Genomic DNA, 13446 nt, shown 5'->3' with positions numbered 1-13446 from the left:
ATTCCAGATGTGGCATATTCTATATTATAATTAAATACTGGATATGTAAATGTTTTTTTTTTACTTCAGCATCAGGGCTTTAGTGGAAAAGCTGCAGAGAAGGTGTTCACTAAGTGTGTATGTAGGTATGTGTGTTTGTCCAGTCCAGTCCAGTCCAGTCTCTTCTTGTTAACAGTCTCATGGCTTTTGGCCTTAATCTTATTCGTGTCACTGAAGCCTGCGTTAATGTCATTAAGACGCCACACCCCATTCACACACAACAAAAAACAATTGTGAAGCGATCTCTTTAATTCTAATGTAGCGACAGGATAAACTATGCTTCAAAAACGCATTTACAATCCAAAAGAAGTCTTTACTATTCCAAAAGCTTATTTAACTTTATATTTTTATAGGTTTATATAACAATACAGTCATTTCATTTTATAACAGGTCACTGAAACCAATAGAGGCATAACATCATTCACAGTGCGAGATTCACATTACACTAATTCCTCTGGGTGTTGTGGTTGTGTGCAAAGCAGGGCGTACTTCTTTTTTTAATGTGTACGTCTATTCAAAGACAAGGTGAAGATTTCTCAGAGGCTGACAGTTCGGTTTTGAGTTGAAGGGGGACGAAATGCAAAACAAATGTGTTTCACGGCAAGGGAGAATTAGTCAACAAATAGTTGTCCAATAAAGTACAATAAATAAAGATCTAAGTTATGATTAAATGACAAGCACAATACACACAGATCACAGCTGGCATGGAAAAAAAAAAAAAAACATAAAAAAGCGCACACACATCTCTCTACACTGATTCAACTGAGCAGTGGCCAACTGTTGATGGAAACAGAGGCTGCACCAAAAGCAGAGTGCCTGACAATGGTCTAATTTTTCTTCCACCCCATGCACACAATACTCCTTCTCGGTTTTGAGTGCAATTACTTCTCCGAAAACAAACGGAAATTTAGCCCCTACAAAAAAAAAAGAGGGACATAATTAAAGTTTTATGGTATTTTGTCCCCCAATGAAGCGTTTAAGAGAATACAGATGCCTAGCATGGCGGAGGGGGTTAGCTGCTAATGCTAAACATGCATCCGTAATTCTCAGAAATCTCCAACCAGTTCAGTGGTTAAGGGGTTGGAATTTGAATGAGAAGGTTGTGAGTTTAAATCCCAGTACCACCAAGCTGTCATTGCTGGTACCCTGAGAAAGGCCCTTAACTCTCAGTTGCTCAATTGTATAAAAATGTACGTGGATCTAGATAAGGGTGTCTGCTAAATACCACAAATGACCAAAACTTACTAAAAATAAGTCCTGATTAAAACATTTACAATTTGGCCAATGCTCTCACCCAGAGTGACTTACAGTTATCTCATTTATACACCTGAGCAGGTCAGGGGCCTTTCTCATGGGCCCAACAATGGCAGCTTGATGTTGCTGAGAATTGACCTCATGTCCTTTAGATCAGTAAGTTCAACACCTTAACCATTGAGCTACCACTCCCACTTTAAAAATTGAGCTCAGTGGTTAAGGCCCTTGTTTACTATTTGGAAGGTCATGGAGTTCAAGCCCCATTATCCAAAGGAATAATTTTTCTTCACAATAATAATAATAATAATAATAATAATAATAATAATAATAATAATAATAAGTTGTGTCATTCTGCAGGTTTAGCGCTGAAAATCAGGAAAAGCTAGAACTCACACCTCGAATAATGAGATTTGGACTCACACCGATGTGTTGGGCTGTCACAAAATAAACCAACAAAATAGAAGATAAAAGTTACAACTTAAATCCCAATGAGAAAGAATTTCCAAATATTTTCCAAATGGTGTGTGAAAAATAAACAATCAGGGTTGAGGTTAGCGGTTGTGGTAACTTAAAATTAAATAGGGGTTGTGTCAAGCTGGAAAGGTTTTCAAACAATGATTGTATCAAACATTGCATTTTATGATTTTTATGATAGATGGACTTAGCTAGCTTATGACATCTTAACACCTTAACTCTGGACTGTCACTTCAACTCTGAACTTGCACCAGAACTTGAACTTACGCATCCATCTCCATCCAGAGTCATGTATATACATATATTTTCTATAGTTTATAATTTTTTATTTATCTACTTTATTTTTTATGCTTAAATGTTGGACAGTTGTACAAAGCATTTCACTGCATGTCGTACTCTGTATGTGTATGTGACAAATAAAATTTGGACTTGAACTTGAACTAGCATGTAAATATGTACAGGCTAAAATGAGCTACTCAGCAAAAACAAGATATGCTGACAAGATTTAAGTCATTTCCAAAAATGTTCATGCCAGTTTTTAACTTGACAGCCAACCTTATACTAAAATACATATAAAACACTTTTCCTAACATTAGCCTGGTTAGCAGGCTAAAACAAGCTAACATGACAGGATTGCTGAGAGGGTTTTTCCATCCAAGTTATCTTTAAATTGTTCTTATTTTTGTTGTTAATGCTCGGCAGCTCGCTAACATCAACTCTCCTGACAAGAATTTGAAGTCTTACTCAAATATTGTAAAGATACCCCAATGCTAGCTTGGTTAGCATGGTGGCAGGGTTTTGAATGTTATTGTCAGAAAGGTTTAAAATATTCAGCACTGATGCCAGCAAGTGCTGATCGGCTCATCACTCACACCAATGACTGCACTGACCTGTCAAATCTTACACCTTGCTTCATGTGTGTGTGTGTGTGTGTGTGTGTGTGTGTGTGTGTGTGTGTGTCTGTGTGTGATGGTGCTTTGGGGTTTGGCATGGCCCAGTGTGTCAGCTACTAAAAACTCCAGTCTGTGTTTGTGTGTGTGTGTGTGTGTGTGTATACTTCACTTTGATCTTTATGTAGTCCAAATGTGGAGTGACAAAATAATAAATCTTTTTGAGAGGATACTGTCATAAAGGGACACAAATACATCATGGAAGCGAGAAAAAGACAAACAGAATAATGGAGAAAGAGCTAGACTGTAAGACAAGAAGAGAAAGTGACAGAGAGAAGATAAACAGACAAAGAGACACACACAGACCAAAAGAGAGACTAAAAAAAGTATGGAAAATGAAGTGAAGGATAAAAACCGTAAGAGGAGGACGAGACAGAGACAGGGACAATGCAAAGAGAGTGACCAGGATAAAGAGAAAGACTAAAGAAAGAAAGAACAAAAGAAAAACATTTGAGAAAGTAGACCAGATGCAGAAATGGAGACCTTGAAGGAAAGATCACAGAAGAAAAACAGACGCAATGCAAAGAGATGAAAGAGTGTGAGAAAGAGTGACATACAGAGACAGAGAGAAAAGAGAGGAGAAAATAAAAATAAAAATTAGACAGACAAGCAGACAGAGAGGCTGGGATATTCAGGATGTGGGGAATATAAGGAGTTTTGTAATATAGAAACCCCCCCCTCTCTCTTTCTCCCTCTCTCTACCTTTTATTTCCACTCTCTCTATCTTTCACCTTCTTTGAACTATCTCCACGATGTAACAAAGACTGCAGACCATCTATTACTGTCTGTGGGCTAATTGCACATGTTGTTCTACTATTTAATGTTACACACACACACACACACACACACGCACACACACACACACACACACACACACACACACACACACACACACACACATTTCTGGTAAAGGTGTCTCACTGTCACTCTTCTTTCTTTGCAGGCGTCTCTCTGGGAATCAGCTCCGACACATCAGTGGCTCAGCTCTGCATGGCCTGACTGCTCTCAAAATCCTGTACGTACACGTGGACATACACACTCACACAGATGGAAAGATGGATGGACGTCAGTCTGTCTTTCTTTTTACATTAATTGTCCTTTAATACTATTTTCCCTTTCCATTTCTTTTAAAGCTTAAAATACCTTTCAATATCACACCATCCCTCTTTTTATTTATTTATTTTTTATTATTTCCATACCTCCCTTACTTTTTAAATATTCTTCACCATTACTTTATCCATCTTTCTTTCTTTCTTTCTTTCTTTCTTTCTTTCTTTCTTTCTTTCTTTCTTTCTTTCTTTCTTTCTTTCTTTCTTTCTTTCTCTTTTTTATTCCCTTCTATTAGTCTATTTCTACTTCTCATCTTCATGTCATTCTTTCATTACCGTCTTAATATCATTCTCTTTTAATTTTTTCTTTCTCTTTTTCTTTCTTTCTTTCTTTCTTTCTTTCTTTCTTTCTTTCTTTCTTTCTTTCTTTCTTTCTTTCTTTCTTTCTTTCTTTCTTTCTTTCTAAATGTCACATTTTATTTAAGCACAAAGAAAGCAAGGAATGTGCAAGCAAAATAAATAAATTGTGATCATAATAAGTATGTGTTAGGATTACAATCAGTGCCCCCCCCCCCACACCTCATTCCAATCCTTCTTCTTTCTTTCACATCAACAATCAAAATTAAGAGATTTTTTTATACAGGACGTCAATCATCCTCGAGTCTCACATCAACACTCGCCAGTGTAAACTCTTCATCACACCAAACGCATACAAGTGATGCCCAAACACGCTGCTATTCCCTATCTAGGGAGCCTTTCTGTAAATGGAACGCAGAGCCTGTTTTGGATTTGGATTAGTGATGAGTGATGAAGTGTTGTTGTAGAAATGTGTAATAAACACTTGTGGCTTTCCTTGAACCCATGTTTATTAACTCAGATGGAAATCTTGTGAAAAAATGGACCTTCATAGTCCATGTGAAAGAGAGAATAGGGACAGGGATGGGGTGAGACAGGATGATATGAGATGGGACAGAATGAGACAAGATGAAATGAGATGGGACTGGATGCAATGCCATGTGGGTGGGATGAGATGGAATAAGATACAGTTGGGTTAGATGGGATTAGATCAGACAAGATGGGATTAGATTGGGTGGGATCATACAGGGTGGGATGAGACGGAACAGGATCAGATTCTTTCTTTCTTTCTTTCTTTCTTTCTTTCTTTCTTTCTTTCTTTCTTTCTTTCTTTCTTTCTTTCTTTCTTTCTTTCTTTCTTTCTTTCTTCTTTTCTTTCATCTCATATAATATTTCTCTCTTTCTCCTTTTCATTTCCTTCTGTTTCCATCTGTTTCTTTTCTTTCTTTCTTTCTTTCTTTCTTTCTTTCTTTCTTTCTTTCTTTCTTTCTTTCTTTCTTTCTTTCTTTCTTTCTTTCTTTCTTTCTTTCTTTCTTTCTTTCTTTCTTTCATCTCATATTTATCATATAATATTTCTCTCTTTCTTCTTTTTGTTTTTCTTTTTTCACTCTCTTTTCATTTACATCTTTCTTTCTTTCTTTCTTTCTTTCTTTCTTTCTTTCTTTCTTTCTTTCTTTCTTTCTTTCTTTCTTTCTTTCTTTCTTTCTTTCTTTCTTTCTTTCATATAGGATTAGACAGGGTGGTATGAGACAGAACAGGATCGGATAAGATTACATAAAAGAGGATGCAATAGGATGGGACAGTCCTGGACTACAGGATTAAATTAGACAGGATGGAACGAGAAGGGATGGGCCAGGATGTGATAAAATGGGATCAAATGAGATTATATGAGACTGAATGGGATTTAATTGGACAGGGTGGGATTAGAAAAAACAGGATGAGATGAGAAGAGATGGGGTGGTATGTGATTAAATAAGATGGGATGGGATGAGGCAAGATGGGCCAGGATGGGATAAAATAAGATGAGACAGAATAAGATGAGAGGGGATGAGATGGGATTAGATTAGACAGGATGGGATAAATTGGGACGGGATGAGACAAGACAACATTGGATGAGACGGGATGGGCCGGGACGGAAGAAAATGGGGTGAGACAGAAAAAAATAAGAGGGGATGAGATGGGATTAGATTAGACAGGATAGGATGAGACTGGATGGGATAAAATAGGGTAAAATGGGATTAGATGAGACAGGATGGGATGGGATGGGATGAGATGTGGACGGGCCACAGGGGGGATCAGGGAGTCCAGAGGAAAGAGTGGATGAATAAAAACATTGTTATATTCTAATGAGTGCAGGAGAACAGAGAGGCTTGTTCTTTATGTCGTTTTTTGAACTCTCGTTTCACAATGGCTGTTGTGGCAGGGCCATGTCCTCAATAAAGACGTCTCCTTCACAAAGGCTCATCTATTCTCCATAAGAAACAGGCGTCTCTCTTTTCTTGAATGTCAGAGGTTTTAGCCGATTAGACGTGATAAAGCTGTCTGCTGTGAAATTTAAAGATCTGTTCTCTCTTTCTCCCTCATGTTGGAATAATTTGCTTTGAGCTCCATTGTTCTCTCTGTTTCTCCCTCACTTTTCCTCTCTTTTATTCAGCCGGTTCTACAAGCATGACATCAGCAGCCCACCCAAGCGGTTCCTCCTCCTTCCTATTCACACTTTAATTCTCTTATTCTGTGCAACTTCTCACTTTCTTTTTTACTGTATGAAAGATATTAAAAAACTTTTCTTTCTCAATGGATGAAAACTTTAAAATAATCCCTCCTTTAATGAAATATAGTGTGTGCTAATACATAAGTTGTGATTCTTCTTTTCTCTGGCAACTTCAAGCACTACCGCCTTCCAGCACTAAATTTTTCATCTCTACAATCTTTTCAATTTTTTGTTCTTTCTTCCATTTTTAATTGTATTAATTATTTTTTTTTATTAATTTTTTTCAAATTTCTTTCATTGACAATTTTATTTTATTTAAATTTTTTATTGATTTATTGCATTTTGAATCTTTTTTTTAATTTCATTTTAAGTTTCATTTTATTTCTTTCATTTCCAGATTTTTTTTATTTCTCTTTCATTTTTTATGCTTTTCCTTTTTGGTTTTTCTCTCTTTTTCATATTTACACATTATTTCTTTTTGCTTTTATTTGTTATACATATACAAAATAATAAAGGAAAGAAAAACAGGTAAGCGAGTTGAAACAAGGGATGAGTGGAATAGTGATAAAAAAAATAATAATGTAAAAAAAAAAGTAGGGAAAGAATAATAGAAAGAGGAGATAGATTTGATAAAATATAAAGAAGTGTGATGGATGGAGTGTTGAAAAAAAATATTTCAAGAAGTGATCAGTGGAATGATGTTTAGAAAGAAGAGTTGACAGAAAGCAGCTTAGTGATGGGTAGAATGATGAAAAAAATGTAAAATAAAATAATAAAAATAAGAAAGAACAAGGAAGAAACAAGAAGAATGAAATAAGTTGTGTCTTCTTCTTCTTATTTTGGCTGCTCCCATTAGGGGAGCGGATCATCCATCTTCATACCCCCCTGTGCTCTACATCTGCCTCTTTCACCCCAACCACCTGCATGTCTTCCCTCACCACATCCATAAACGTCCTCTTTGGCCTTCCTCTTTTCCTCACTCCTGGTGGCTCCATCCTCAGCATTCTCCTACTGATATACCCCATGTCCATTTTCTGCACATGTCCAAACCATCTCAATCTCACCTCCCTCACCTTGTCTCCAAAACGTCCTACATGCGCTTTTCAGAAATCTTTATTTTTAATTTTTTATAAAACACCCAACCGAAAAACATAAGATTCTGTTTTTTTCTTTTATTTTATGTTTGATTCACACAAACAATTAAATAATTATTTTTACCTTTCTTAAAACTCGTTTTCGTTTCAGGATGCTGCAGAACAACCAGCTGGAGAGACTGGAGAGTGAAGATCCCTGGGAACTGCCCAACCTGCTGTCACTGTGAGTTTTCATCATCATCATCATCATGATCATCATCATCATCATCATAATCATCATCACCACCAGTACATTTAACTGATCATTTGGTCAGCACATTCCTCTTTATTATTAAAAGAGCTATCATATAAGGAAGTAGCACCTGGCCTGGTGGTGATAATATTATGGTCTTTAATAGAGTGAATGCAGTGCATTGAGTCCCTGTTCGTTATACCCCTACTAATGTTATGTTGTTTATTATTTGCCTCAGTGGGGGGTGGGGGTGGTATCTCAGTCAGGTCTCACAGGAATTGGGCTGTGTGCTCCATCACTGTAGCTAGTTAGCAGGAGTTTGTTTCTTTTTTTCTTTCTTTCTTTCTTTCTTTCTTTCTTTCTTTCTTTCTTTCTTTCTTTCTTTCTTTCATACTTTCATTCATTCATTCATTTCTTTCTTCTTCCTTTTTCATTAATTACATTTTATTTTCCTTCAATCATTCTGTTTTTTTCCTCTCTCTCTCCTTTTCTTACTTTTTGTTTGTACTTCGTGTGCTACTTTCTACTTTTTCCATTTCTTTCTTTTTTATTCCTTCAACAATCTATTCTACCTCTCTTGAAATTTCAAATGTCCTAAATTAAAATTAAGAAAAAAAAGAGATTTCGCTGAAAATCCAGCTCTTTTCTGCTTTGCTGATCTCCTCCAAAATCAGGTAGCACACAGTGAAATCAGTGCTACTGCCCGAGTTCCACACCTGCCTGAAGCGTGGAGGAGCGCTGACTCGGCGAGCTGAATCCTACAGAGCCGAACCTGATATTCACCCAACACACCATTAGGTTAATGATAAGATGCAGTTGGGGTTAATTACTGGGCAAGGGCTTCAGGAGCTGACGTCCACTGGTGCCTGGTGAAGACAAGTGCGAACAGGTGGAGCCGAAAAGCTTTATTTTCCATTAAAGGATTACTGCACAGTCTGTATAAAATACCCAACATGCAGAACTCAATGAACGCTCAGTTACTCAAACAGTCTAACAGTTTTTTTATAGTAGCAAAAAAACTATAGAAAATAAGTGTCGCATCAACTCTAAGCCTAATAATAAATGTAAAAAAATGTTTCAGGAAAAATGTGCATGCTCTTTTTTTCAATAAGATGACGTTTATTTCTAAAGCATTTTTTTTTACATTGGTTATTGTCTCAAAGCAGCATTACAGAATTTAAACATTTTATTTAAAAAAATGTCAATATAATTGAATTATGTGTATTTATTCCCAAGTCTGGGGCGACGGTGGCAAGGAAAAACTCCCTAAGATGAGAAAGAAACCTTGAGAGGAGCCAGACTCAAAAGGAGAACCCATTCTCATATGGGTGATATCAGGAGTGTGATTATAATTCATAAAACCTAAAAATAATGCAAAACCCCCGGAGTGTGTGATTATGAGTAATGTCCTCTCTACAGTCTTATACTGTCAGGTAAAGTTGTGGAACCAGTTAATAAGAACCTCTATGATTTTGTCAGCCAATTAGAAAATGCTATGCTTTACTCAGCCAATTAAAGCACTCTATACTAGTTTTAGATTTTTAGAACACACTATGCGTGTGAAGAAGATTAATTCAGGAACGAAACACCATTATGTCGCTCTGAGACTCAAAACAGTGATTTGTCTAACTATATGAAATGATATAAATGTACACATTTTCTGCCTCATATCTTGATGGATGTGGTGAGGGAAGACATGCAGGTAGTTGGTTTAAAAGAGGCAGATGTAAAGGACAGGGGGGTATGGAGACGGATAATCCGCTGTGGCGACCCCTAATGGGAGAAGCCGAAAGAAGAAGAAGAAGACTGTGTGTGTCCACTGATAGGAACATTTTGCTTGTGTTAACCAATATGAACACATTCCCCTTGTGTCAGTCAGTAGGAACACACTACGCTTGTGTCAGTCAAAAGGAACAGACTGTGCTTCTGTCAGACAGTAGAAACACACTATGCTTGTGTCAGTCAATTGGAACAAACTATGCTACCAATCAGGACACAACAAACGGCACTGTTATTAGTAAAGAATGACTATGGCAGTTCTCTTGAGTGCTCTCAGACTCTGAGCCTAGACTATAATAAAAAAAACTGAAGCAGGAGTGAGGGATGAGGGGAGGGAGAAGGAGAAGGGGAGATGAGGAATGAACGAGTGTGAAAGGTCAGAGGAGGGGAAGAATGTGGAGGAAGTGCTCGCGGCTGACTTCGCTGTCATACATCACAACTCGCCCCGGAATCCGGAGGGCAGAATTCATTAGATCAAAGGCTTAACGTGTCGACACGGGGAGGACATCCATCTCCACCGGGGACACAGGCGGGCCACAGACGAGCGGCGAGGAGGAGGAGGGAGGGGGAGGAGGAAAGGAGGGGGAATAAAGAGGAGAAAACATGAAAAGAGTGGAATATACTTGGAAAAAGTCAAATGTTTAAAGAAAAGAACAAAAGAAGGAAAATAATAACGGAAATATATAAGAAGTACAAACAAAATGGATCTATAAGACTGAAGAAGAAGGAGAGGGGAAAATGCAAAGAGGAAAAAAAGAAACAAATAGCTGAAAACAGTAGGAAAAGAAAAAGAGGAAGGAGTTAAGAAAGCACAAATTAAGAAAAAGAAAGAGTCAAGAGAGTGAATGGGTGGAAATTCAGTGCCACCCAGATGGGAATGGGCTCACTTTTGAGTCTGGTTCCTTTCAAGGTTTCTTCCTTATACAACTAAAGTTTTTCCTTGCCACAGTCGCCACTGACTCTCTTATCAGCTATAAACAATTTAAGGTACTAACTTATAGGCGATAAACTTGCACATTCTTTTATATAGCTTTATTACTGCTTTATCTGTGTGAAGCAGCTTTGAGACAATGTCGATTGTAAAAAGTGCTATACAAATAAAATTGAATTAAAAAGAAGGGTAGGGTGTCAGTCTGCATTTGGGTCATATAGTCAAGCTCTTTATGCCTGACATTTTTTTTCCAGCATTCTCTGTGTGTGTGAGACCTTTAATTACTCTCCTAAAAATAACTTTCACAATTTCACAAAGGTGGAGAAAACTGACAGCATGTCATAGCTGCTATTAAACAAGTCCAAGCTCGAGCAGCGAATCACAATTTCTCCCCCCAAAAAACAACAAATAAAAACGGAGCTGTGCATCAAACCAGACGCTCGGAGACCCAAGAGAAAGTAAGCAGCGAGACAAAACAGTCAGGGTTCGTCGGGTCAAATATGCGATTGACAGAAGTCAGTTATCCGTGACTGAGTGTATGGTGTGGTAGCGTGTGTGTGTTTTCCGTCAGGAGGGAGTGGAGGCTTCAAAAGGAGTTTTATACGTGAACAATAGTAAATTGTTCGCGTGGCTCAAGGCAGCAAGTTTGCTTTCAAAGAGCTTTTATGAGGCAGCAAGTGAAAAAGGGAACGTTTCCTCTGCCCTCAAACCCCAGAGTCATTCATGTCTGGATCTAACAAACATCCAGCAAAGACATGCTCAAGACATTTCTGCTTCATAACCTGCAAATATTAATGTAAACACAAATATTTACTTTACTACATGGAAACCTGAGCAACAGCTGGATGTCATGTATTCTTCTTTTTCTTCTTCTTAATATTATTACTACTATCATCATCATTATTATATTGAGTCTGAGTGCCTGTGTATGTCTTTCCATTTCAGACGTCTAGATGCCAATCTCATCGCAGACATTCCCACTCAGACGTTTTCAGGCATGCGCTCACTGCGCCACCTCTGGTTGGACGACAATGCGCTAACCGACATCCCGGTGAGCGCGCTGAGTGACCTTTCGACCCTGCAGGCCATGACCCTCGCTCTCAACCGCATCACACACATCCCCGACTACGCCTTTAGGAACCTGTCCAACCTGGTCGTGCTGTATGTAAACACTCCCTTTATTACTTCCCGCTTGCGTGGCTTTTTGATGCATTTGTTTTGTATCAGTAAACAGAGACTGAAATCTGAACAAGAACAAAAGAACTGTGCAACCAGTTGAGTAACTTGAGAGCCGAGAACCGAACAACAAGATTTCGATTGGAATGTAGGAATGTCCTGGGTGGAAATGTGTTACTGTTTCTGCAGGTTGAAATACAAATAGAATTGTGATTTGGCCAGTATATCACCTTCTGATCATTTTGGTCAATTTCAACTCAAATCATTTGAACCGTGTCAAATTGGTCACTTCTATTTATTTAGCCTGGGTCATTGTAGTTACATTCCCTTCCTTTGTCATTTGGTCTACTTGACATTTTTCATTTTGCCTCATATATCATTTTGCCTGGGCCATTTTGGATCGCTTCTGTTCCCAAATATGGGTCATCCTATTACATACCCTCACTTGTCTTTTGGTCAAGTTTATATTTTTTCATTTTTACCGTATGTCCTTTGTCCTGGGTCATATAAATCACTTCTGTCTTTCTATATATTGTTTAGCCTTGGTCATTGTTATATCCCTGTCACCTGTCATTCGGTTTAGTTTGAATGTAATGTCTGCCTTCATGTAATCTGGCCTGGGTCATTCTTGGTTTTTTCAGTTCATGTGTCATTTAGCCTGGGTCATTTTGGCCACTTTCTACTCATGTGTAATTTGACCAGGGTCATTTTGGTCATTTTCAACTCTTGTGTCATTACTCTTGTGTCAGGGTTATTTTGGTCACTTCTATTTCCATGACTTGTTTTACCTGGGGCATTGTTATTATATCCCTCTAACTTGTCATTTGGTCAAGTCTATATTTTTGCACTTCTGCCGTATATAATTTGGTCTGGGTTATTTTTGTCACTTCTATCTCTAGGTATGTGTCATATTCCCCTCACCTGTCATTTGGTTTAATTTATAATTTCATTTCTGCCTCAAAGATTTGTCACGTTCAGTTCATGTGTCATTGTTTGACGTTTGGACTCATTTGGGTGACTTCTGCCTTATGCATCATTTGGGCCTGGTTCATTTTGTTCGCTTCTATTACTTTATTGTTTAGCCTGGGTTATTTTTTATTACATCCTCCTCACTTTTCATTTGGTCTAGTCCTTTTTCTTTCACCCACTTCTTGCTCTACTTATTGTTTGGGATGATTTTTGTCCCTTGCAGTTATGTATTATTTAGCCTGGGTACATTTTTGTTATGTCTATTACATGAACTCTCTGGAGGTATAAATTGTCACCTCTTCCTTGTTTATTGCTTGTCCCAGGTCATTTTTGTCCCTTATCCATTATTATTGTAGTGACATAATCTTCATCGTTTGTTTCACTTGGGTCATTTTTGTTATCATTGGTTTTTTGTGCCTCATTTTTCATTTAGCCTGCGTCATTTTTGTTGCTTCCACCTTGTATATTGTTTGGTGTCTAGTCTTTTTTTCTTACATCATCCTCATTAATTGTTCAACCTGGTTCATTTGCATTCTTTCTGCTGAAATGTTCTTCGACTTTAAATTATGTTACCTTCATCTTGTTTATTAATTTCCTGGATCGTACCTGTGAACTTCACCTTGTTTATTGCTTGGCCTGGGTTTTTTCTGTTTTATCATCCTGCTTTATTGTTTCTCCTGGTTCATTCTTGTCACTTCCTCCTTTTTTAGTGCTTGGTCCAGGTCATTTGTGTTTCTTTCCCCTCATTTATTATTCAGACATGAGTCATTTCTTACAATTTCTATCTTATTTATTTTTGCCAGTCCAGAGGCTCGAGACTAAAACGTGCTTCACACTTGCACAGGACATTGAGACAATGATAGATTTGGGGCCAAATGAGGACTAGAAATAGACATCTTCGGTATTTATGTATTAAAGCAACAGGTCCATCCG

General features: G+C 37.7%; 1 protein-coding gene across 1 annotated transcript in view; it reads left to right on the top strand.

Annotated features, from left to right (window-relative positions):
* The window catches only part of LOC124399077 (leucine-rich repeat-containing G-protein coupled receptor 6), an 83370-nt gene that overhangs the window by 53575 nt on the left and 16349 nt on the right, over positions 1-13446 (top strand). The window contains exons 3-5 of the mRNA XM_046869775.1: positions 3661-3732; positions 7578-7649; positions 11314-11529. Of these exons, the coding sequence (XP_046725731.1) occupies positions 3661-3732; positions 7578-7649; positions 11314-11529 (360 nt within the window). The remainder of the gene's footprint in view (positions 1-3660; positions 3733-7577; positions 7650-11313; positions 11530-13446) is intronic.

The sequence above is a fragment of the Silurus meridionalis genome, chromosome 16 (genome assembly GCF_014805685.1).
Source record: "Silurus meridionalis isolate SWU-2019-XX chromosome 16, ASM1480568v1, whole genome shotgun sequence".
In the NCBI taxonomy this organism is placed as follows: Eukaryota; Metazoa; Chordata; class Actinopteri; order Siluriformes; family Siluridae; genus Silurus; species Silurus meridionalis.
The sequence above is the reverse complement of the archived record's forward strand: the minus strand, read 5'-3'. Positions and strand labels throughout refer to the sequence as shown.